Consider the following 27,017-nt stretch of genomic DNA (forward strand, 5'->3'; position numbering starts at 1 on the left):
ATATGTGTAATGAATGTACTACCTTGATGCAGGGGGCCTTGGTGTGGTTGAGTACATGTGTAATGAATGTATTACCTTGATGCAGGGGGCCTTGGTGTGGTTGAGTACATGTGTAATGAATGTATTACCCTGATGCAGGGGGCCTTGGTGTGGTTGAGTACATGTGTAATGAATGTATTACCTTGATGCAGGGGGCCTTGGTGTGGTTGAGTCCATGTGTAATGAATGTATTACCTTGATGCAGGGGGCCTTGGTGTGGTTGAGTACATGTGTAATGAATGTATTACCTTGATGCATAGGGCCAGGGTGTGGCAGAGTACATGTGTAATGAATATAAGCTGACAGCAATGCATTGCGACCATTGTTATCATTCTTCTCTTCCAACATCTCCTGCACTTTCTGTACAATGGAGGCCATGGCTTCAAAAGCTGGCTGCCCAGTATTCACTGAAATTAATCATTGCTACGAGTCAATCCTTGGACAGCTAAAAGTAGTTAAAGAAGATATTTAAGAATGATATATTAATTTAATTAGTTCATACTTACTACAATGCACAAAAAGGTATATTAGTAATTCATTCATATTTACTACACTGCAAGAAAAGGCTAATGAAATTAATTTATATAAACAACACTGTTAAGTTAAATTCATTTATATTTACTACACTGCAAGAAAAAGGACTGTTAGGTAATTAATTCATATTTACTACATAGCTAGAAAAAGAAAAGTTAGGTACAGCATCAGAATGCACAATTCTCTTATTTTGTTCATCCAAGAGAACCTTTTAACTCTCATTTAAGAAATCAGTCAGGTAGACTCACAATTTAGATCATATCTAATTCATATTAAAATCTGACTTCAGAAATTGCTGACAATTCTGAAACTGTCACCACTGCTACCATAAAGTATTACTTGTCTTGCTATCTGTCCATGCAATTAAGATGACAAGAAAAACATTTAAGTCACAGCTCTTTTTCCCTTAATGAGCTTGTTAATTCTCAAATCCTCTATAAATAACATACTCTACCTAACTGACCAGAAATAAGCGGTGGCCTGACCATCAGCTGTATCAGTTTATCCAAGATTAGATACAGGAAATTGACCAAGTTCTCTCCCTTGGCTTTTATCAGTTCACCCAGACTGTGTTTCAGTTCATTTTCAAACTGTGCCTCATTTTTTCTAGGTGGTAACTTTTGTTCTTGTGCTAATCTACACAGGGATAAAAACTTATCCAGTTTTTCATCCTGCAGATGAAAAGGAAAAGAATTAGGCTGATGTACCAACATAACTGCATAGACATGTTTGTTTATAACGGTATATTTTTGCATTTTGAAAAATTTCTGCAATGGTCAATAAATCTGCAAGGATTTCAGAAGCTCAAAACTTACTGTCATGTTCTTGAGCTAAACATAAAAAACATCTTGCTTAAATGTATAAAATTGATGGGAGATTGTTTTAAGCTCTCCAATCAAAATGCTGTGGATTCCAAGACTTGTATTTTAAAAAAAAGACAACATATAGTGAATAAGAATGTTTTAAACGTTGGGGCAGATGACATTTAAGTATTATTAAATGGCCTTTTCCATTTATAATTCTTTTCCACAAGGTGGGCATAAAAACAGACTTTTAAAGCATTTCACTGAATTTTTCAGGTTTTAAAATTGTGGTTATCACTAAGACAAATGTTTATTGCCCTTAGAAATAATACGCAGCTCTGAATACAACTCAGGCTGTTTATATATCACACATTTAGTCCTCCACTTAAAATTATCTTCTTCATTGATATCTTGTGTGAATGAAACCAATTCTGCGTACTTGTCCTTCCCAATGCATACTTGTAATCATTCTTGCATACTCGTCCATAAGTGAGTTGTCCCACAGTGAGCTACCTCTTGTGGCATTTAGCTTTGGTCTCAGTCACCACGAATTCACAGTCCATTTAGTACAGCTAACAAACCAATGCAAAAAAGTTACAACATAGTGATATTCTTACTAAATGCAGCCATGGTCTATTCTAGTGGATATCTACATAACTTACCTGGGTGTGAATAGAAGAGCTTGCCTGTAAAGCCACACTGAATACACCCTTATGAGTGTCTACCCACTTCATGCCAGGTAAGGTATGGATCTAAAAGATAAAAGTAATTGATCATGATGATGATGATGATGACGATGATTATGATGATTAAACAACAGTAATAATAATAATAATAATAATAATAATTCATGTATTTTAATGGGTATCAATTTTCATGGTTTTGTGAAAAATTGTACTTTCACTGAATATTAAATATGTGGCTTGGGGAAGGGTAATATCCTTCCATATTGACACCATTGTACATTGAGGTTTTAATTCTGTGATTTGTTACAACCACTAATGATCACTCAACAGAAAATAATGAATTCACAGTAAATGTTTAAATTTGCATTTCCTGTGGATGATATCTTTAACCTATATATATATATATATATATATATATATATATATATATATATATATATATATATATATATATAACATGAGAGAGAGATTTTGATTTTAGATCATAATATTATTTTGTTCCATGATATTAATGTTAGAAGACTGGTATGGCATACTTCTACAATGTGTTAAATAAAGAAATGCTAAAGAATTTAAAGTGCTAAAAGTATCACAGGATAACTTCGATAAAATACAAGCATGGATGTATAATCGAAAATTTATGGTATGTTTTTATCAATTAACAAAAACAAATGACTCAAACTTCCATTAAGTCTTTGTTCATATAAAAACTAGAGAACATTCGAACACGGATATCTTGTAATTAAGCCACATGTAAATTGCACTTTAAAATAAATTAAAAATATTTTATTTTGTAAATGCAGTATCTTTATTTAATCTGCAAATATTATGCTTTCAAAAGTTTTGTTATTTGAAATATTTCATTAACTGGCCATATCAGCTTAACTGGATATAACTGGTAATAAATCAAATCCAACTGCAAATAACACAAAGCTTCATCTGCCTGCACAAAGTACAGGGACCCAGATCCACCAGTGCAGTATGTGATGGCAGATCTGGGTCTGTGAAGTTTGCAATTGGATTCAACTTCTACGTAAGAATGGTATGTATACTCACGTCTGGAAACAAGATGGAGTAACTTGAAGGTAGCTTCTCAATAGAAACAGGAATAAGAAATTCTCCTACATGTAAGCGTCCATCTCTCATCAAGGGCAACCACTACAACAGAAATATTGCATTTTACTGCAAAGAACAGAAACCAAGATGAGATCAAATCTGAAAAATGGTGACAGAGTTATTCTGGATAAATGATGTGAATAAAAAACATGACCAGATGGATAAACTAACTAGTGGACTACTGCAAAACTTACCAATGAACTCCCATATTTTGACATTGTGTTCTTAACCCTTTAAGCCCCGATCCCATCTGTAGGCATGATCCGGTTTCTGCATTCAATGGCCAATCCCGCCTGTAGTCGTGATTTTTTTACTGCATTCAATGGCCGATCCCGTCTCCAAGCATGATGAATGTGTGTTAGATTCAACGTCTCTGATTGGGTTTATTCCAAGAACTAACAACCATTAAACCAATCAGAAATGATTTTACTTTCATTTGCGGAAATTTGAATCGTTCAGAAGCTAAGGGCTCCTGTTTTGAAAGCGGTTGAACTACACGTGTTCTGGTCATGAAAAATCGTAAATGATGGCGGACGTAAGAGTGATTTTTGATGAGAGCAAAAATGAGGAGTTTCTCGGGTTTGATCTTGAAAATACTGAGCAAGCTGAGGAAAGATATGTTCGGCAATTGGATATTTTGTGAGATTTCGATTCGGACATAGAAGTTTCTGAGATTGAATCGTCCGAAGATGAGGATGCTGACAGCGATGATGATCGAGTTCTTGCGGATAAACGTTGCACATAATTTTGTAAATTCTGTATAAGTAAGTCGTGAAAGACTTGGACAAATAGGGAAAAAAATACATCACTGTGTAGACAAATTCATTTGCAATAAATGGTGAAACTTTCTTGGATTTTAATTGGATATAAGCAGAGAAATTAAGGTAAGAGTGAATGCATGTGCACGATGTTTACAAAATTTTTCAAACAGGTAAAAACTCTGGGGCACACGCAGCTAGACACAGCTTAGCGCTGCTGGAGCATAGCAGCAGTGATACTGATAACGGGTCTGGGGCTGAATGAGTTAACTGTGTACAATATTAGTGAAAAAGACATTTATAATTAAATCTCTTAAATTCAAACATATTATCTTGCAAAAAAAACTGTCAAGACATTTTTAAAACAATCCTTTCCTTCACATTGATTTTACACGTGTATTCTAAGAAAAGGAAATATCTGACATACTAATGAAATTTAAGCAAGCTGGGAACCCTTAATTACAGTAATTAGAACAACTAAACTGTGTGAAGTAAAATAAGTATAAAAAATTACAACCTATTTTAAATGACATTCAATAAACCCATCTTGTATGTTCTCTTTTACATGCGTACAGTATCACATTATTACGTAAAACTACGTATAAGTGTACCCTGCAAGTAATCTGAATGAGATTCCAATGATATGCTAAAACTTTTGAATCATTTTAGATTTCAACAAGTAGCTGAATTTGTGGGATTTCCTATGGAAACATTCAGAATGATTCCTGTTTTCATGATTTTATCTGGGTAGTGACACACATACAAGCTATTTATTTGGGATAACACATATACCATCCAGTGGTCTAATGGTTAGAGCATTGGCCTTGTATGAAAGAAGTCCCAGGTTCTAAGTACTGCTGAGTCTACTTAAGATTTTTTTTTTAAATGGCCCCTAGAGCTACCTTGCTTGATGCTGTGTTAAGAACTTGCTTGGACTGGACCAGTAGTGGGCAAGATAAAACTTGCAAGGGAAGATTTAAGACACTCCCACCACTATGAGTCTTCCTACCTATGGGAGAGATAGGGTGGTGGCAACATGACATCACAGGGTAGAAGTCTTCCAAGTTGAAGTTAATGGCCAGGGTGAAGGGGTTCCAAAATGAGCCCAATGGCCACATGGTTGAGACCAGGGCAAGCTATATAGTAATATGGATATCAGCTATGGTCTACAACCTGGAGAAGAATGAGCTCCACCTGGCTGCAACTGCCATTGACAGAGTTCTCATACTTTATCGGTTGCAGCCTGGGTTACCAATGACCATGCCATCCACTGGACACATGAACAGAGGTGATAAGTATGCTACTGGTGCAACCACCATCAAAGAATGGGCAACAAATAACATCACCATTGGAACATGGAATGTCAGGACATTAAGACCAGCAGGATAATTTGAGGAGTTAACCCATGAGATACCAATGGTACATCCATGGACTTTGTGAGATGCACTGGAAGAATTTGATAGAGAGATCAACAGTTAAGGACACAGGATTTTCTTCAGTGGACATAAAGATAAACATGAGAATGGATTCAGATTTATAGTACATAAAGACACCGTAATGCAGTCATGGGTTGTCGACCACTGTCTAACAGGATAATTACCATCTCCTTTCAACATCACCAACACAGAGGCTTATACCCCAACATCTAACATTGATGACAAAGAAGTGGATGTATTCTATGACCAGCTTCAAACTCTCATTGACTAGACATCAAAGAAGGATTTTCTATTTATTTAAGGAGACTAGAATGCCAAGGTAGGAGAAGATGCACAGCCAGACTGGCAAGAAGACTGTGGTCCATACTGTAATGAATAGAAGAATGAGAGTGGACTGACGCTCCTGGTCTCTGACACCTACAATAACCTAGTGCTAATGAACACTCTTAGCCACCATAAACCATCTAGAATATGGAACTGCACAGTCCAGATGGAAAACACTACATCTTGGAGAGGAAGCGCTTCTAGTCTAGTGTCAACATTGCCAGAACACGCAGCTTCCCAGGACCTGACATACAAAGGGACCATGACTTGCTATTGATATAAAACTTCATCTGAGCAAAATCAAGGCACCAAGACAGGTTAGGATCAGGTTTGACCTTGAAAAACTTACAAATATATGCATAGCACAAACACTTGAGGAATCACTAGGCAGCAAATCTGCACCACTCACAGTTCTAGGTGCTGAAGAAATAAACCTAGACTCCTTGATCACTATCTTCAACATGGTAGTAAAAGGCACATCCAGCGAGATCCTAGGCAAGCATAAAGAAGCCCCGGGTCACAGCAGATATCCTTGACCTTTGTGATGTGAGGAGAAAGCTGGGAGACCTTGAAGGAGCACTGTTGGAGGCAGGACAGTCATCAACTTTTTTGATGGCTTAGGACAAGATGAAGAACAGCTGGAAACCTCAGTGAACCATTTCAGTGAAGCATCACTAAGGTATGGGGGTGGAAATCAGAGCTTAAAATATCAAGTTAATGCCAAACAACCCGAGTGGCATCCAAAAGGTAATATGAGTGAATGTACAGAAGCAATCACCAAGGTGCTATTGCATCTGATGAAGGTTCCAAACATGAGGTTCTTTCCAGGAATGTGTAGACAACAGCTGCACTGGCTAGGCTGAAGCCTATTTGGAAGGGAGCAACAAAATGCTTGGGTCCAAAATCAAGCTTATGCACTCCCTTGACATGTCCATATTCCAGTAAAAATGTGAGACATGGACCCTGACAGCAGAACTAGAGAGACAAATCCATGCCTTAGAGATCAGATGTTATCGATGGATCCTGAACATCTCATACTTAGACCAATTTCTAATGAGGAGGTGTGCATTAGAATCCAAAGTGTCATTGGATCATATGAAGATCTGCTCACAACTTCAAAGAAATGCAAACTAAGATGGCATGGTCATATCTCATGCTCATCTCACCAGTCAAAGGAAATCCTACAGGGCACTGTGAGCGGAAAGAGAAAATCAGGCAAACAGAAGAAGAGATGGGAACATCAAAGAGTGTACAGTCATGGACTTTGCAAAGTCCCAAAAGAGCAGTGGAGAACAGGGCAAAATGGAAAGAGACTTTTGCAATGTCATCAGTAGAGCCCCTTTGACCAGGCAGGTTACAGGAGAAAATGAAGGAAAAAAATGAATATAGCATTACTTTTAATTCCCATTTGTGGAATTTGAATAAACAGTACTGTTGATAATTTAGCTTGCCTGATGCAGCAATTAAGTACAGGATTGACAGGACTGATCAGAGAGGTACTGTGCATTGTTTTGCAACTGATATGAATGAGACTACAAGGGTAATGTTGTTTTAAATGATGGAGACTACAAGGAAAATGTTATTTTAAATGAATGAGACTATAAGGACAATGTCATTTTAAATGAATTAAATTAGACTACAATAACATTGTCATTTTAAATGAATGAGACTACAAGGACAATGTCATTTTAAATGAATGAGACTACAATAACATTTTCATTTTAAATGAATGAGACTACAAGGACAATGTCTTTTTAAATGAATGAGACTACAAGGGCAATGTCATTTTAAATGAATGAGACTATAAGGACAACGTCATTTTAAATGAATGAGACTACAAGGACAATGTCATTTTAAATGAATGAGACTACAAGGACAATGTCATTTTAAATGAAAGAAACTGCATCATCTTTTTAAATGAATGAGACTACCAGGAAAATGTCATTTTAAATGAATATGACAGCAAGGACAATGTCTTTTTAAAGGAATGAGTTTTAAAGAAAAAGTCTCAAAATAATTCAAATTAATACCTAATGCAGATTTCATTAAACTAAAGAATGTGAGCCGATAAAGAAAACAATTTTGTATACAATGAAAATACAGACAAGATTTTGTTACCTGAGTGAAAGCTGATATGTAAACTGCCCACTGCAAACTGCATTAATGACAACTTTGCATGACTTGACTGTTGCAATCAGTGTAGATATCACACCACATACAAAACAATAACCATGCAGTTTGGAAAGAAAGAGGGATAAACAAGATCGAACTGGAATTTAAACATGCAATACACACAGGATAAAATAACATTGTCCCACATATTTTGTCAAGTAGAATATGCATTCATTTTAAAAACATTTTTTTTAATGCACTAAATGACTCTGATCTGATGCTTGCCATAGGTAGCACAAAAAAAACCAATGAAATTTATTTATATTGGTCTATACCAATCATAGGATTTGAATACCTGACAGATTCTCTCTACCTATCATATGATAGCCATAATGACAGATTCTCTCTATACCTATCATATGATTTGAATACCTGATAGATTCTCTCTACCTATCATATGACATCTAAAATGACAGATTCTCTCTATCATATATGAATATTGACAGAATCTCTCTATACCTATCATATGATATGAATACTGACAGATTCTCTCTACCTATCCTTTGATATCTATAATGACAGATTCTCTCTACCTATCATATGACATGAATACTGACAGATTCTCTCTACCTATCATATGACATGAATACTGACAGAATCTCTCTATACCTACCATATGATATGAATACTGACAGAATCTCTCTACCTATCCTTTGATATCTATAATGACAGATTCTCTCTACCTATCATATGACATGAATACTGACAGATTCTCTCTACCTATCATATGACATGAATACTGACAGATTCTCTCTACCTATCATATGATATGAATACTGACAGAATCTCTCTACCTATCCTTTGATATCTATACTGACAGATTCTCTCTACCTATCCTTTGATATCTATAATGACAGATTCTCTCTACCTATCATATGACATGAATACTGACAGATTCTCTCTACCTATCATATGACATGAATACTGACAGAATCTCTCTATACCTACCATATGATATGAATACTGACAGAATCTCTCTACCTATCATATGATATCCATACTGACAGATTCTCTCTATACCTATCATATGATTTGAATACTGACAGAATCTCTTTATACCTATACACTTACCGTGTAACCAACTAGTGTTTGCATCTCTGTTGGAGTGGAGTCCCCTTTCTTGTTCTGACAGCTGATGTGATAAAATGTGAACAGCAGATGATGAGATTCTGTAAGGTGGGCAGGCAGTTTGATCTTGATCTCATCATAAAGCTCTGGTGTCCTGCAAAAAACATGCATTGTGTACTGTAAACATCTGCAAAAAGCATACACTGTGTACTATAAATGCCTAGTGAAAGCATACATTGTGTACTGTAAATGTCTGGATTTTCAAAGAACTTTATCAGGATTATTTGGGATTTGCCTCATAATACTGTAACTTCCTGTCACATTTTCATTTATAACTTTGATAATTAAATTATTTAAGTTTTACAAAACTTGCTGGTTTTACTTCTTTCTGTTACTTAGTTTGTGACCACAGAGTTGTAACACCTGTAAAAGGAATATACTGCATACTATAAATGCCTGTAAAACAAACAATGTGTAGTATAAATGCTTTAACACAATGTGAAATTTTTTATTGATTTCACACAAATTGTTTAATTATTTTTTCACACCATAAAACTGACAAAGTTTGATCAAAAAGTATCCATTCACCTACCTAAAACAAAGTAAATGGAACATTATGGAAGATTTTATAAACTGGATATCCTACACAAAGGCATCATCACCAAACTAATAATAATGAATAGTATCAGTGTGTTGCCTGTGGTGTCATGATACAATATGCAGCATGATACAAAGGTGCTAATATGATACATATTGCAATAATATCAGTGTGTTGCCTGGGGTGTCATGATAAAACATGTGTCATGATACAAAGGTCCCAATATGATACATATTGCAATAATATCAGTGTGTTGCCTGGGGTATCATGATAGAACATGTGTCATGATACAAAGGTCCCAATATGATACATATTGCAATAATATCAGTGTGTTGCCTGGGGTGTCATGATAGAACATGTGTCATGATACAAAGGTGCTAATATGATACATATTGCAATAATATCAGTGTGTTGCCTGGGGTGTCATGATAGAACATGTGTCATGATACAAAGGTGCTAATATGATACATATTGCAATAATATCAGTGTGTTGCCTGGGGTGTCATGATAGAACACGTGTCATGATACAAAGGTGCTAATATGATACATATTGCAATAATATCAATGTATTGCCTGGGGTGTCATGATAGAACATGTGTCATGATACAAAGGTCCCAATATGATACATATTGCAATAGTATCAATGTATTGCCTGGGGTGTCATGACAGAACATGTATCCTGATACAAAGTTCCCAATATGATACACATTCCAATACTATGAGTGTTCTGCCTGGGATGTCATATTAGAACATCTATCGTAAGCGGGGGTGGGGTGGATACAACAGTAATTTAGGAAAGGGTACTGTCAGACTCGTACCACAGAGACAATTGGATGGAATTATTGACCACAGCAGCCTTGTTTCTTGTATCCATGACTTTAAGAAGAAAGCAATGTTTAAGCAAATTATATTTCTCAAAGAATACTTACCTGATTACACCAGGGTTAGGAATAAAAGCTTCACAACCTTGCACATCTAAGCAATTCCAAAAGGATGAAAACTGTTATATATTGAGAGAGAGAGAGAGGGATATATACACATATAACAGGCATTTACTGTAAACAATGTATATTTTTTTTACAGGCATTTACAGTAAACAATATGCTTTTTAAAGGCTCCTCTAATGAAATTCTTTTAGTCAGCAATTGCTTGTCTTGCCAATGACGCATGAACTATTTGAATTTGATTAAGATCAAAATATAAAGAACTAGACTATAAAATGGGTGCCACTTAGTGAGAGCACCTGCAGAGGGTGCATATAGAGGAGGCCTAGGAAAATAATATCCGCCAGTGTTTAGTAAACCATCGGGATGCAGAAACTCGCATACAGAAACCAACTTAATATTTATTATCAGCCATGAGATGGGTAAGAAACTCCATGCCCAGACGGACAAAGTGTTCTGAGGGGATAAGATCTGACTTTTCTATATTCACTAGAAAATATAAATGTTACATAGGCACAATGATTAAAGTATCATCTTTCCCGAAGGACTGGATTCAAGAGGTAGCAGGGCTGATTTCTGTATGTTAATGTTAAGGGAATTTATTCAATAGAAAAATAAACTCATTCATTATCCTGAATTATGTTATCTTGATTTTACACAGTAGATATTAGTTACAAAGAATATTCAAACTTTTGTACTATACAATACAGCAAGGAAATTAGCAGAAATTCTGGCTGTGAATAAAAAGTCAACTGTCTCTTCATAACTCCCTAGAGACAGGTGCTAGCAGCCTTACTAGATCCATGAAAATTATAATCTCCACTGTCAACATAAATAGTAATCTAACGGACTTTAATCTCCACTGCCTTACACAAATATTAATCTAATAGATTTTAATCTCCACTGTCAACACAAATATTAATCTAATGACTTTAATCTCCAGTCAATGCAAATATTAATCTAATGGACTTTAATCTCCACTGTCAACACAAATATTAATCAAATGGATTTTAATCTCCACTGTCGACACAAATATTAATCAAATGGATTTTAATCTCCACTGTCAACACAAATATTAATCTAATGGACTTTAATCTCCACTGTCAACGCAAATATTAATCTAATGACTTTAATCTCCACTGTCAACGCAAATATTAATCTAATGGACTTTAATCTCCACTGTCAACGCAAATATTAATCTAATGACTTTAATCTCCACTGTCAACGCAAATATTAATCTAATGAATTTAATATCCGCTGTCAACGCAAATATTAATCAAATGGATATTAATCTCCACTGTCAACACAAATATTAATCTAATGACTTTAATCTCCACTGTCAACACAAATATTAATTTAATGACTTTAATCTCCACTGTCAACGCAAATATTAACCTAATGGAATTTAATCTCCACTGTCAACGCAAATATTAATCTAATGGAATTTAATCTCCACTGTCAACGCAAATATTAATCTAATGGAATTTTTAATCTCCACTGTCAACACAAATATTAATCTAATGACTTTAATCTCCACTGTCAATGCAAATATTAATCTAATGAATTTAATATCCACTGTCAACGCAAATATTAATCTAATGGACTTTAATATCCACTGTCAACACAAATATTAATCTAATGGACTTTAATCTCCACTGTCAACGCAAATATTAATCTAATGGAAATTAATCTCCACTGTCAACGCAAATATTAATCTAATGACTTTAATCTCCACTGTCAACGCAAATATTAATCTAATGACTTTAATCTCCACTGTCAACACAATATTAATCTAATGGAATTGAATCTCCACTGTCAACGCAAATATTAATCTAATGGACTTTAATATCCACTGTCAACACAAATATTAATCTAATGGAATTTAATCTCCACTGTCAACGCAAATATTAATCTAATGGACTTTAATATCCACTGTCAACACAAATATTAATCTAATGGACTTTAATCTCCACTGTCAACACAAATATTAATTTAATGACTTTAATATCCACTGTCAACACAAATATTAATCTAATGGAATTTAATCTCCACTGTCGACACAAATATTAATCAAATGGATTTTAATCTCCACTGTCAACACAAATATTAATCAAATGGATTTTAATCTCCACTGTCGACACAAATATTAATCAAATGGATTTTAATCTCCACTGTCAACACAAATATTAATCTAATGACTTTAATCTCCACTGTCAACGCAAATATTAATCTAATGAATTTAATATCCACTGTCAACGCAAATATTAATCTAATGGACTTTAATATCCACTGTCAACACAAATATTAATCTAATGGACTTTAATCTCCACTGTCAACGCAAATATTAATCTAATGGAAATTAATCTCCACTGTCAACGCAAATATTAATCTAATTACTTTAATCTCCACTGTCAACGCAAATATTAATCTAATGACTTTAATCTCCACTGTCAACACAATATTAATCTAATGGAATTTAATCTCCACTGTCAACGCAAATATTAATCTAATGGACTTTAATATCCACTGTCAACACAAATATTAATCTAATGGAATTTAATCTCCACTGTCAACGCAAATATTAATCTAATGGACTTTAATATCCACTGTCAACACAAATATTACTCTTATGGACTTTAATCTCCACTGTCAACACAAATATTCATCTAATGGACTTTAATCTCCACTGTCAACACAAATATTAATTTAATGACTTTAATATCCACTGTCAACACAAATATTAATCTAATGGAATTTAATCTCCACTGTCGACACAAATATTAATCAAATGGATTTTAATCTCCACTGTCAACACAAATATTAATCAAATGGATTTTAATCTCCACTGTCGACACAAATATTAATCAAATGGATTTTAATCTCCACTGTCAACACAAATATTAATCTAATGACTTTAATCTCCACTGTCAACGCAAATATTAATCTAATGAATTTAATATCCACTGTCAACGCAAATATTAATCTAATGGACTTTAATATCCACTGTCAACACAAATATTAATCTAATGGACTTTAATCTCCACTGTCAATGCAAATATTAATCTAATGGAAATTAATCTCCACTGTCAACGCAAATATTAATCTAATTACTTTAATCTCCACTGTCAACGCAAATATTAATCTAATGACTTTAATCTCCACTGTCAACACAATATTAATCTAATGGAATTTAATCTCCACTGTCAACGCAAATATTAATCTAATGGACTTTAATATCCACTGTCAACACAAATATTAATCTAATGGAATTTAATCTCCACTGTCAACGCAAATATTAATCTAATGGACTTTAATATCCACTGTCAACACAAATATTAATCTAATCGAATTTAATCTCCACTGTCAACTCAAATATTAATCTAATGGAATTTAATCTCCACTGTCAACACAAATATTACTCTTATGGACTTTAATCTCCACTGTCAACACAAATATTCATCTAATGGACTTTAATCTCCACTGTCAACACAAATATTAATTTAATGACTTTAATATCCACTGTCAACACAAATATTAATCTAATGGAATTTAATCTCCACTGTCGACACAAATATTAATCAAATGGATTTTAATCTCCACTGTCAACACAAATATTAATCAAATGGATTTTAATCTCCACTGTCGACACAAATATTAATCAAATGGATTTTAATCTCCACTGTCAACACAAATATTAATCTAATGACTTTAATCTCCACTGTCAACGCAAATATTAATCTAATGGACTTTAATCTCCACTGTCAACACAAATATTAATCTAATGGAATTTAATCTCCACTGTCGACACAAATATTAGTCAAATGGATTTTAATCTCCACTGTCAATGCAAATATTAATCTAATGGACTTTAATCTCCACTGTCAACACAAATATTAATCTAATGGACTTTAATCTCCACTGTCAACACAAATATTAATCTAATGACTTTAATCTCCACTGTCAACGCAAATATTAATCTAATTGATTTTGATCATTATGGATACTATGTATGTGGAAGTCAATTAAAGTCTTCAGACTAATTAATATAGTTCAAATTGATATGCAGTACTCATAAATTTATATACCTGTAAAATTGGAGTTACTTCCCTTTTAAGGTCAGAACAAACACAGATCATTTGTAATCAAACACAAATGAACTAAAGCTTTATAGCTAGAATTACATTCATAAATTTCTGGAGCCAAACCCATCAACAAGTTTACACTGGTGAATTCCTCAAGATAGCAATTTTAAATGTCACTATGTACAATGCACACCATAATGATGGTGAACAGTCTGGTATCATTTGTACTCATAGAAACAGTCTGCACATGGCAGTTTCATGGTAATGAAACACTATTTCCAGATCACATACAAAAAATTACAAAAATGAAAGAGAAAAGAAAAATATCTGCGTTTGATTGGAACTTGCAAGTTTATGTTTTAATATATCACTGAAACCCTGAAGTTGTCTAAAGTGTGTAATTTTAACAAGAAATTAGGCTGAATAACCACAAATTACTTTGATGTTGGAAACTTTCATGTGGTGCATTTAATTTTTTTTTGTTGCTCCAGGGTTTAACACCATTTTTCAGCACAAGATAGGCTATACATGGCAGCCAGTATAACTGGTGGAGGAAGAACCCTGGAAAACCCAGGGAAGAACCACCGACCCATGAAAAGCTACTGGCAGGCTTTCCCACATACCCATGCTAGCCAAGCCTTGGACTCGAACCCACACAGAGTGAGATGGCAGTGATCCAGAATGGTCAGCGCTTTAGACCATTCAGCCACTCGGGGTCCCTGGTGCATTTGACTGAGACAATTCATTAATTAGCTTGTCTAAACATGCCAATGAACCCTCAAGTTTTCATTGCATCAATATAAATCTAGTTCGTCGTCTGAATTAACACTTAATGGGGTTCTTACAGAAGTGCTCATTAGTAACACTGACAGTCAACTTACTATTTCCACATTTTGAATAGAATAGAGAGCATTACACATAAATATTACAATGAAAATGAATAAATTTGTTTAAAAACAAATTTAACTTTACTTGTTATTTATTGAAGCAATGCCACCAAGAAGCATTTTCCAATATTTTCAAATTTTTCTTGGTATACTTTATCATTTGTATTTGAAAAATATAAAATCTTACAAAAACATAAAATTTCGTATTAATTTTATGAATTTCATTATATCAATTCAAATAATCTTAGTAACCACAATTTTCAATGATAAAATAAGCAACATGTCAAACTGTTGTTAGCCAAATTTGACTAGCATTTAAAAAATTGTAAAACAGGAGTCTATTATTTTATTATTTTACCTTTACTCATAATTATAAACAGGTTTGCAAGTTATCTGAGCTAACAAATGGGATCAGTGTGTAATTAAATTACATGTCAATTGAATTTAGTGAGATCTAGCAAATAAATCACCATATAGTGATTTCTAGGTACTACTCACTTATTATGGTAAGTAACTGGGGTGTAGGCCTCTCTGGAAAACTCGGGACAGCTGGATTTCCCAAATATCACCTGCAAAACAAGTCATATCATTGAACTGGCTCAGTTTTGTGATCTACCACATTTCTGATTGAAAGAGGTCAACAAAACATACTTTGAATATTTCTGCATTGACATTTTGAAGAAATTTTGCATGAAAATTAATGTACTAAATGTATTGAATCTATTTTATTTAATCAAACTTAAAGATGCAAATGGTGAATGAAAGCCAAATGTTGCTTCTTAGATACCACTTACCTGTTCATAAAACATCTGAAGTACATCCACTACCACACAAATCCAGCCTTCCCAAACTTGTTTTTAGCAACAAAAGTGCTAACAGTCACCTGCCCACCTTGGACAAAGTCAAGAAAAGTAATCTGCCATTGGACAGAGGCATTGGTGCAAAATACCCATACATACTTCAGTTACCACTTGAGTATAAATGCATGTTGTAACTGAAGGAGGCCGAGAAAATGTGCCCATATTATGACTAAGTATTATCGAAGAAACATTTCACTCCAAAAATTGGTTTCTTCTTCAAATACATAACTTGATCATAATACATTAGCAGAATAGAAAAGAGGAGGTAATTACATACCCTTAAAATGGAAAAGGCTCAAACTATGATCTACAAATGTACATGAAGCAGCTTCAACTCTCATGCGATATAAGGCCTAGAGTTGCCATATAGGTATGCGATATAAGGCCTAGAGTTGCCATATAGGTATGCGATATAAGGCCTAGAGTTGCCATATAGGTATGCAATATAAGGCCTAGAGTTGCCATATAGGTATGCGATATAAGGCCTAGAGTTGCCATATAGGTATGCGATATAAGGCCTAGAGTTGCCATATAGGTATGCGATATAAGGCCTAGAGTTGCCATATAGGTATGCGATATAAGGCCTAGAGTTGCCATATAGGTATGCGATATAAGGCCTAGAGTTGCCATATAGGTATGCGATATAAGGCCTAGAGTTGCCATATAGGTATGCGATATAAGGCCTAGAGTTGCCATATAGGTATGCGATATAAGGCCTAGAGTTGCCATATAGGTATGCTTTGATGGTGCCTTTATGGATAATGTATCACACCACAAAATCATGTGGCCATAATTTTTAAGCTGCTGAATGTGAGAAGGATGGTAACCTGTTGTGTTGCTGCTACAGGTTGCCCAAATTCTATGCTAGTAGTGACTACCCAAACTTCATGAGATCCTATGCACTTGAAAGTCATGTGGTCTTGAGTTAGTTCTTTATAGGCAAGTGAATAACCTAGGATGACAAAGCACAAGTTGAAATCCCTCTCTTCTCATTGGCACAGCTCAGTTCGCTTCAAGTACCACTTCAAACTCCATAAAGGGTCTGACAAAGAAAGATGTTTCACGACAAAAAATTGATTCCCCAAGAGCCTGTTCTTAGCAATGAAAGCTGGATCAAAAATATGCATTAATCAGCCATGTCTGAACTAAAAGAAGATTCAATTTCAGAAGAAAAAAAAACATGGCCTTTGGTCAAGACAAATAAAGTTCAACAGAAGGTCTTTGTTGTGGCCTATATCCTCCATTCAAAGATGATGAAATGTCTGAGGTCATGGAACATAAGCTTTTTATAGTGATGAGGGATAACCTTTTCTCTTCAGAAAGTTAAAGTAGAGAATTAGATATTTGTGGTATCTAAGCTTTTCAAACAGGGCATTTTGTTTCCAGTAACACCACTGGGAGAAAACTCTCCCCTTCCCTTTGTATGATTTCAGAGTGGTTGGCCTTCTTGCCTGGGCCATTCTGTCCATTGCTTGTAACAAGAATTGTTTTTTCTGTGATATGAGCCAGATGAACAGGTTCAGCAATTCTGTGTTTCGATAAAATACCTGCATTTCCAGGTGCTTCAGCAGGTGAGGAAAGACCAAGAATTACTGGTAATCTCTGCTACTAAGTGTAATAGATTCTTTATGCATGACATTTCCCAACTGAGAAGAGCAATCAGGACCAGATGGCACTCTGATTCTCTTTCTGCAATACTTTGGTGATCAGAGGAAATCCAAAATCATGTGACAAAAGTCTGGAGAATTGGTTACCCCTTTAGAGAAAGCATCTTACAATGCATTCACAATGGCCTTCCTGAAATTAGGGCAGGAGATGAGTACTTGTTGTTATCCAGTACTGGACAGAGGTCACTCATTATTTGATACTAGTGCCAAGAATACAAAAAGCCTGAATACAAACCGGTGCTGGCAAAAGCAATACTGGATGTCTCTTTCATGAAGTTGGGACTGTGTATGTTGGGGAAAATAGATTACTGTACTCAGTCCCAGAAATCCCTGGCATAGACTGAGGCTGTGTTGGAGTTGATACTGTCTGTACCCAATAAACCCCCATACCCAATTAATTGGCAATCATGCTGTTGTTCTGCTCTGTTAAAAAAGGCAAATTTTAAAGTAAATTATCTTTCTCTGAGAATACATTCCTCAATCACATTACGTTAGGAATCTTAGCTTGCTACCTTGCAATTCCAGCTCTACTAACAGACCAAAACTGTCTTTTTCAATTTCAATAGACAAAGGCCAATAACTCTTGACCATTACCTCCCCTCGGCACAGACAAGTGTCACTACTTTTTAGCTGAACAAGATACTAATGAGTATGCTCACATGGCGGGATGGTTGGGAAGTTTTGTAAGTAATGTAACTGGGTAAGTATTCTCAGAGAAACAGATTTACTTAACTATCTGCTTTCTCCTTCAAATACATTCCAATCACATTACGTTAGGAGAGTAAGTAATAGGAGGAGGCGAAGCTTCAAGGATAGAATAGTTGGATACCCCATGTGAACAATAACCCATTCTCTTAACTACATAAGCAACAGAGCCTGTGGTCAGTTGACCTGTGACCCTAACATTCAGTTAAAACGATGAATGCTGAAATCTTACCTACAAAAGTTCACCAGCGAATCCAGTAAAGTTAACAGGCTGTGCTAATTGATCTAGTTGGGTCTGATGGCCATCGGTGCTGCTGCCACTGGACCTAGCAGATTCAAGGTTTGCCTCTGTGATGCTAAATCTCTGAGAATAAGGTTCAAGAAGGTTGACTCTGCATGCCAGCCAACAACTGCATTTGAACATGAGGCTCACAGAGCTTCTCAGCAATAATCTTAGTGAGGTGACTCATATCTGGTGAGATGTTAGAGTACACCAAGCATACAACCCACTTCAACCACGAAGTAAGGGTCTAAGGGGTGATATCCTGTATTCAAGCTCATACCGGAAGGAAGGGATTGCGTATGCCATGAATTGTCTCTGTGCATTCCAAAAGAGTGTGAGCAGGTCTTGCATGACTGCAGTCAATGGAAGAAAGCGAGTGAGTGACCACTTTTTGGTTATCAACAGAAGGTAACCTATTTTGAGCAACAAAGCCCAACCCTCCAATCTGAACTGAAGAGAGCTCGGGTCAAGATAAAGGGCATGCAGCTTGCTTACCCTGCATGCAGAATCTAAACCTATTAGGAAACAAGACTAATATGATGGTGACTTTAGCAAAGTGTGGTCTAGAGGTTCGAATGGATTTGAATTGAGTGATGTTAACACCCAGGATTGGTTCCATTTGGAAACAGGGTGAGGGATTTTGGTTAATTGAAACCTAAAAGGTCTGAAAGATCCAACAGATCTATATCATGCCCAAAATCATGTCTGCCATGATGCCGGAATGTATCCAGTATCAAAGGGCAGTAGCCTTCAACAGAGATTGGGGCCAAGTGTTTCTCCTAAAAAAGCCAGAGAAAAAAGTTGGCCATTTGAGAGATTGAGGCATGCAGAGGGGTGATGTTGATATGGCACCAATTCCTGAAAACAAACCACTTTCTCTCTTAATCCTTTAGAGTGGGGGGGGGGCCTCCTTGCTCTTGAGATTCTCTCCATAATCAAAGGCTTGAATTGGTCGTTTTACAAGGCTGTCCTGATAAGAGCTGAGCATGTAGAAGAAGAGGACAGTCCGGGTAGGGAAGGACCACCGATGACTGTGGTTGCTGAAGATTCAGAATCTTCCTGGGCATATTTATTGCTAGAACGAGTATATCGGTGATTTAGGACTTGTCCCATCTGAGAGGGCCTATCAGAATCATCATGCAATTCTGATCCCGTAACTTCTGGATTATTTTTGGTATCAGCTGAGGGAAGGCAAATGCCCACAACCCCTCCCTCCCAACCCCATGACCCAAGCTTTTGCATCTGGAACTGGAGAGACAAAGGTGGGTAGCTTGTGATTCCACCTCATTGCCAGGAGGTTGATCAGTGGACACTACCAAAGTGCACAAATCTGAGTGAAGACCGATTGATGGAACGACCATTCTGTGTGTAGGACTTAACCTCTTCTGGATACAACAGAAGAACAAAATATACTGTGTTTTACTGTCTGATTCATTTAGTGAGGCAAAAGATAGTAGCAGAAAGCCTTTAACAAATGAATCTGCAGGACTCATTGAAACAAATCATAGCTTCTACATGCTAAGTTTTCAATGTGCCACAATACTTTAAAACGAATAACCAAAATCTCTATCAAGCATTATCAAAAATAGTACAAAATGTTAACCTACATGCACAAAGACATTGCAATAAAAGGACTGAGATTTCTGATTTTAAAGATCCTTCTTTTATTCTTTGAGAATTGGAATTTTCAAATTATTAGACAACTAACTGGCAGTGCCATGTGTTCCTCTTCCCCTGCCATGACTTGTATCTTGATTGCAATATTTCGGGCTGAACCCTGGCGGTTGGCAAAGTTCAAGCTCTTGGGGTACACATACAGCAGATTCCTAAAATGTAAAAAGCATGACTCTGTATGGCAAATATATGAATCTATTTGTTAAGGGTATGATCTGTATGGTGAATGCATTTATTAAAGGTATGATCTCTGTGATAAGAGTATGAACCTGTATGATAAGAGTATGAATCTGCAAGGTAAATGTGTAGACTTGTACAGTAAAGATATGAATCTGTATGATAAGAGTACAAGTCTGTATGGCAAATGTGTAGACTTGTATGGCAACGATATGAATCTGTATGGCAAGGGTATGAATCTGTATGTTAAATATGTGGACTTGTACAGTAAAGATATGAATCTGTATGATAATAGTACAAGTCTGTATGGTAAATGTGTAGACTTGTATGGTAATGATATGAATTTGTATTATAAGAGTACAAGTCCGTATGGTAAATATGTAGACTTGTATGGTAAAGATATCAATTTGTATGATAAGAGTACAAGTCCGTATGGTAAATGTGTGGACTTGTATGGTAAAGATATGAATTTGCATGGAAAGGGTGCGGACTTGTATGTATTAAAGACTTGTGTTGTAAATTCAGCCTCATAGTTTGTTTATGGACTTGTACAGTAGGTGCATGGATTTTTAGACAATACATCTATATCAATAAAAATTACTGATTAGTATGGGAAATGTACAGACTTGTACAGCTGGTGAACAGACTTGTCTAATTTTTGACTGGCTTGTATTGGAAGTTCATTTACAAGTTAGTGTCTGGACTTTTACCACAAACAAGAAATGACAATTACTACAAATTTCCCTTCCAACCAACGATTCAAAAATAAAGTATACAATGGAATAGCTGAAATATATTCTAAACTTGGCTTGTAAAAAAGGATGATAGAATATTCAGAAAATAAATATATAACAAACAAATTTTGTAAACAGGACTGAGCCATCATACCTATATGTTGTGTATGGCACAAAGACTTCATGTGTCGGAAACTCTAGGATCTCTCTGACAGGCTTTACTTTCTCCTCAGGAAATGGTTCAACTTTCCAGAGTTCTGGGGTCAAGGTGTGGCGAACTTCATCAGGGCATGGTGCAATGTCCAATTTTATTGTCCCTATTGTAGAAAAGGTAAAAACATTTACAAGTATACCATCAAATCTAAATTTGCACCACAGAAAGGAACTATGTTTTATTTATTAAATGTAACAAGCTTGTACTCTTGAATAATCATATGAGACACTTACAGGTGGCATGTCTCTATATAATTTTTATAATGTGGACATCAGCATCGTATGTCTCAATATAACAGTTTTTTTAATGTGGACATCAGCATGGTATGTCTCAATATAACAGTTTTTTAATGTGGACATCAGCATGGTATGTCTCAATATAACAGTTTTTTAATGTGGACATCAGCATGGTATGTCTCAATATAACAGTTTTTTTAATGTGGACATCAGCATCGTATGTCTCAATATAACAGTTTTTATAATGTGGACATCAGCATGGCATGTCTCAATATAGCAGTTTTTATAATGTGGACATCAGCATGGCATGTCTCAATATAGCAGTTTTTATAATGTGGACATCAGCATGGTATGTCTCAATATAACAGTTTTTATAATGTGGACATCATCATGCTAATAAATGTCAACATTATGGGACATATTAAATAGTATTGGTCTTTGTAAAACATATATACTGCTAAGGTCGTAGTACAAAAAGTTCAACTGCTCATTAAAAATGCTTGTGTGTTTGTTTGTGTTTTTGGAGGGCAGCTGTAAAAATAATTTTACTCATTTAATACTTCCCTGTTACTACTGCATTGCTTCTTTTTATGGGATTCCAAGACTCCAGTCCAAGCTAAATATTCCCTCCTGCAACTACTGTATTTCATGTATTTTTTCATACTCTTCAATTATATTGTATACAATCTAGCTAAAAAATAATTATTTAAATGTATCATATTTTTTTTCATACATAGCATTTTGTATTTTTCAGAAAATGCTTAAATTATAATATACAAAAGTTCTACAAAGAAGTAAAATTTGAAGAAAAAAATTGAAAACACTGTATTGCCATTTCTTTTTAAAACAATTAATGAGAGATTATAATCATGATCATATACTTTTCAGGTTGATTTTTTGGTTGTTTTTTAAAAATTATTTTGTATTATTGTTTTAACCTCATATTTTGATATAATCCCAAATGAAAAATTACTTGTTGCCTCAATTAAAACTTATCTGACTGTTTGTTAACTTGATTTAACTTTGTAACTTAGGCTTCAAATAATGAAAAAGGAGATTAGGAAAACAGTGAATCGCCATTTATAATCGTACAGACAGGCCAATGATCATTTCATTCTTTTATTACATTTTAACCACATGTCTTCATGGTTTTTAAAAAAAAAGTTGAATCAAGTAGAGAAGTTCACATTTTAAACAGCTCTGAAAAAGTACAGATGTACAATATAACATATGCAGACAGATCACTGATCATTTCATTCTTTCATTACGATTGTTATTTGACTCAAGTAGTTCACATTTCAAATGTCTTTGAAAAAATACAGATGTACAATTTAGATACGTCAACTATGAATACATTGTTTGCTGAAATTATGTTTCATATAAATCTAAGTAAAAGGTATAACTACCGTATATGTTGCCTCAATTCAAACTGACATGACGTATTTGTTAACTTCATGTATCACAACCAATAATGAAACAGGACATAAAAAATAAAGAAATAATCACCATTTAGAATTGTACAACCTTGTTAAAATGGCAATTCTTTTGTTAAATGAGAATCTACAATCTACTTTCATTCATTGATCCACCTTTATTTTTATTCTTTATTCATTGAGAAAATACAATGATAATGCAAAAACTCTCATAATATCATCACAGTATCTACTGCTGTTCATTAAAAACTGGACAAAGGTCTTTATAGTATATATCCTTAAATATTATTATTGATTAGTGCTCTTTATTATGTCAGTCACCATGACAAAGTATCAAGTTAGTTTTACAATAAGTTTGGATGCCCTTTAATGTTTTCTTATCCAACAAAAACTATATCTCAGTACATGACAAAGTGATGACCAAAGACCACTGGTCATTTAGTCTTCTTGTTTCATTACAGCAATAACAACATAAAATATAAAAACCTTGTCATTTTCTATCGTAAATGTGAAAATTTTAAGTAAATTACATTTCTCTGAGAATACTTACCCAATCACATTACATTAGGGAATATTAGTCTACTACCTTGCAAATCCAGCCCTACTAAAGACAAAAATCATCTTATCCTGTCAATAGACAAAGGGCATCCCATTACCTATCCTTGGCACCACCAGGTGTTGCTATTTCTTAGCTGAATGATATGCTAACAAGAATGCTCCAATGGCAGGATGGTTGGGAGGGGTTTTAAGCAATATGATTGGGAAGTATTTTGGGTAAGTATTCTCAGATAAACATAATTAATCAGGTCTGCTGCTGCATTGAATAAACTTAGGAGTTGCAAGAATTCTCTCACTTAAATTCCAAGTCTTGCTGGAAACAGACTCGACTAGTTCAACGATTCTAGTGATGCAAAAACAAAGAAGCCACATCAGATTCCTGTTGATTAACAACTCCATACCACGATGGACAAAGTTATGGGATGGACAGAGGTCTTACTTTTCCCAGTTCACCGAAAAGCCTATACAATCTAAAAGAGACCATTTCTGCCTTGGAGTATGATAGACCTTACCATGTGAATCTGGAGGATGTCATCCAGGCATTCTGCCGTTGTTGCAGATGACATCAGCTGGAACAGTAAGATGATACATAATCTGGGTAAAAGTTCAGGAGCTAATGTTGAAGCCAAAGGAAGAAAGGTGAATTGACAAATGGAGTCATGTTAAGTGAAACAGAGGAATTTGTGGGAGATGGGGTTGATAGGGATGTGAAAGTATGCATCTGTCAGGTTGATACTGACAGCATACTTGCCCATTCTGATGGAGAGGTGGATTGAATTTACTGTCTCCATATTGATCTTTGGAAGTGCAATGAATCAAATGAGGCGACTCAAGTCGATGCTGGGCCTTAGCTTGCCATTTGCTTTTCAAATCAGAAACAGACATGAAAAAAAAAAACACTGGGGATTGTGACTTTTGTTAAATCTCCACTGCCCTTTTCAAGATGAGCAACTGTTATCTCCTGTTGAAGGAAGGCATCCTTCTTCCAATCTGCCGGGACTTCCGTGAAGAGGGGAGATGAGGAGAGGGGAGGAGCTGGATGAACAAACTCAAAGCCCCTCTGAAATGACCTGGATCACCCAGCTATCATGAGGGATGAGGGAGATCCAGTGAGACCAAAAATGCAGGAGTCAGCTGCCCATGGGCAGGCTGTCTGCAGGCGGTGGGGAGGGTATGTCAATGATTACAATTTGGAGGCTTGAAGTAAGGAAAGTTTGTTTCTTCCTGCCTCTGTACAAACACATATGTTGCTAAGGCTGTGGTCTCCTGGCTCTGAGTTGGGATTGGTATTGGTGAATCTCTGAGAAAATTCCCTGTCTGGGGCTGCTGAGCATCCCTATGCACTGCCGGGGGCTGAGAGGTTCCAAATGCTTGTGCAGGGGAACAGCGAGTTGGAGGGGCAGTTCCTGAGCTGCATGTCTCCAAACTTCTTTGATTCATCCTCCAAGAAGCAACAGAGACCCAAACGATACTAGTGCAGTTTAAGCAATGTTGACTGCAGACATGCATCCTGTCATGTTCCAGAGACCTTGTTTAGGTACAATCCCTTTATTTTTTGCACTTTGTTAAGTACCAAAAAATAATAAATATTTATTTTACATAAAAATGTTTATACTCTGAAATTAATAATCATTTTTCTGTGTATGAAAAATTACATGAAATACAGTAGTATAGGAAGTCAGAACTGAAAGAACTTGATCACTGACTCCTTAATCGTATAGAATATCTTCCCCTTTTGACTCGGACTGAAACTACATGACATCAAAGCTGGGTGGGAGGAGGGAATCTTTGCAGCAGTGGCAGGCAAGTATGACATTATTAGTTCTACCACCACCACCACCACCACCCCAAAACAACACATTTTAATAGCAGTAATAAGTTATCAACTACTACTGCAAAAATGAATTTACCGGTTATTAGGGAGGCTGATCACCTCAACAAAACTGAAATAGAAACGTCTGCTGTAACCCTTAAAGTTTGAGTGTTGACTACAGAAGGATGTGTTAACTACAGAAGGATGACAGTAGGTTGAGCCACATGCTATGCTATCACTATATAACCCAACAAAAAAATGTCTTCACTCTGATAAGCCAAAGGATCAAAGGAAAAAGAAGGAAGAGTGAGATTGCCAGATGGGGTTCTTGTAACATCATCTAAAGAGGAGTGATTCAAACAGAAGATGATGTAGCAATATTACTAATTTAATTGGCTTATATTCTCATGAAAGTGAGGGACTGATAAGCTCTCTTGATAGTGTAGACAAAACACCTGAAAAAGGTGGCCACTGAAATATCAAAGGAACCCTTGAGTGATAGAAAGTGATGATTTCTACCTATCCTTCTCTCCGTACAGGAAGCCAAAATAAACCATAAAGCCCAAACTTGTTAAAGAAGTTTATCCTGATCATCTCCAATACAGATATAACTAAGACTGGAGATCACAACAGAAAATAGAACTATGGAAGATAGCTGATTCCTAGTAAAAAAAAAAACAAGCAAGCAAAGAAACCGAATCACAGATACCATGACACATAAACAACCCATTCTTCATCTATGATTTTTCATTTGGTGAAGTATGTTTTTTTCAGCAAATCAGAAGGATAAGCCTACTCCACTCTTTGGAGATGGACTTTAGCAAATGTACTGCTTGCTATCACAAAATGAAAAGTCTTTAACGTTTTTAAGTTCTTAATTTTTAAGTAGAACTGCTCAACAACAAAATTTATAACACTCACCACGAATGCATTTTACTTTCTTTAAAACATTGGATGGTCTCTTCAGATCCTGTAGATATTTGTACAAATCTTCATCACTAAGCTTATCGCCTTCCTGTTAAAAAAACCATATAAAAATATCGGTAAGCAAATATCAAATTGTTAGTAAATTATGCTTCTCTAAGAAAATTTACCAATCACATTAACATTAGGAAATAAGATCCACTATATCTTCAGTCCAGCCCTCACAAAAAGATGAAAAGTTCATATTTGCAGTCTATATACTATAAAATCACACAGAAGAACTCTTATCTCC

At 35.4% G+C, this 27,017-nt stretch overlaps 1 protein-coding gene across 4 annotated transcripts in view; it reads right to left on the bottom strand.

Annotated features, from left to right (window-relative positions):
- LOC149807910 (dedicator of cytokinesis protein 7-like) overlaps nucleotides 1-27,017 on the bottom strand; it is a 184,966-nt gene that overhangs the window by 128,308 nt on the left and 29,641 nt on the right. For 3 of the 4 annotated variants that reach the window (XM_089971895.1, XM_089971866.1, XM_089971884.1), the window contains exons 13-21: nucleotides 26,723-26,816; nucleotides 21,702-21,864; nucleotides 20,671-20,788; nucleotides 15,946-16,016; nucleotides 8,940-9,090; nucleotides 3,119-3,220; nucleotides 2,039-2,128; nucleotides 1,028-1,244; nucleotides 288-446 (exon numbers count right to left, since the gene is read on the bottom strand). In XM_089971895.1, coding sequence (XP_089828021.1) covers nucleotides 288-446; nucleotides 1,028-1,244; nucleotides 2,039-2,128; nucleotides 3,119-3,220; nucleotides 8,940-9,090; nucleotides 15,946-16,016; nucleotides 20,671-20,788; nucleotides 21,702-21,864; nucleotides 26,723-26,816 — 1,165 coding nt within the window. The remainder of the gene's footprint in view (nucleotides 1-287; nucleotides 447-1,027; nucleotides 1,245-2,038; nucleotides 2,129-3,118; nucleotides 3,221-8,939; nucleotides 9,091-15,945; nucleotides 16,017-20,670; nucleotides 20,789-21,701; nucleotides 21,865-26,722; nucleotides 26,817-27,017) is intronic. The other variant, XM_089971876.1, reaches the window with a different exon arrangement.

Source organism: Sinohyriopsis cumingii, chromosome 1 (assembly GCF_028554795.1).
Source record: "Sinohyriopsis cumingii isolate HCF-2022 chromosome 1, ASM2855479v2, whole genome shotgun sequence".
In the NCBI taxonomy this organism is placed as follows: domain Eukaryota; kingdom Metazoa; phylum Mollusca; class Bivalvia; order Unionida; family Unionidae; genus Sinohyriopsis; species Sinohyriopsis cumingii.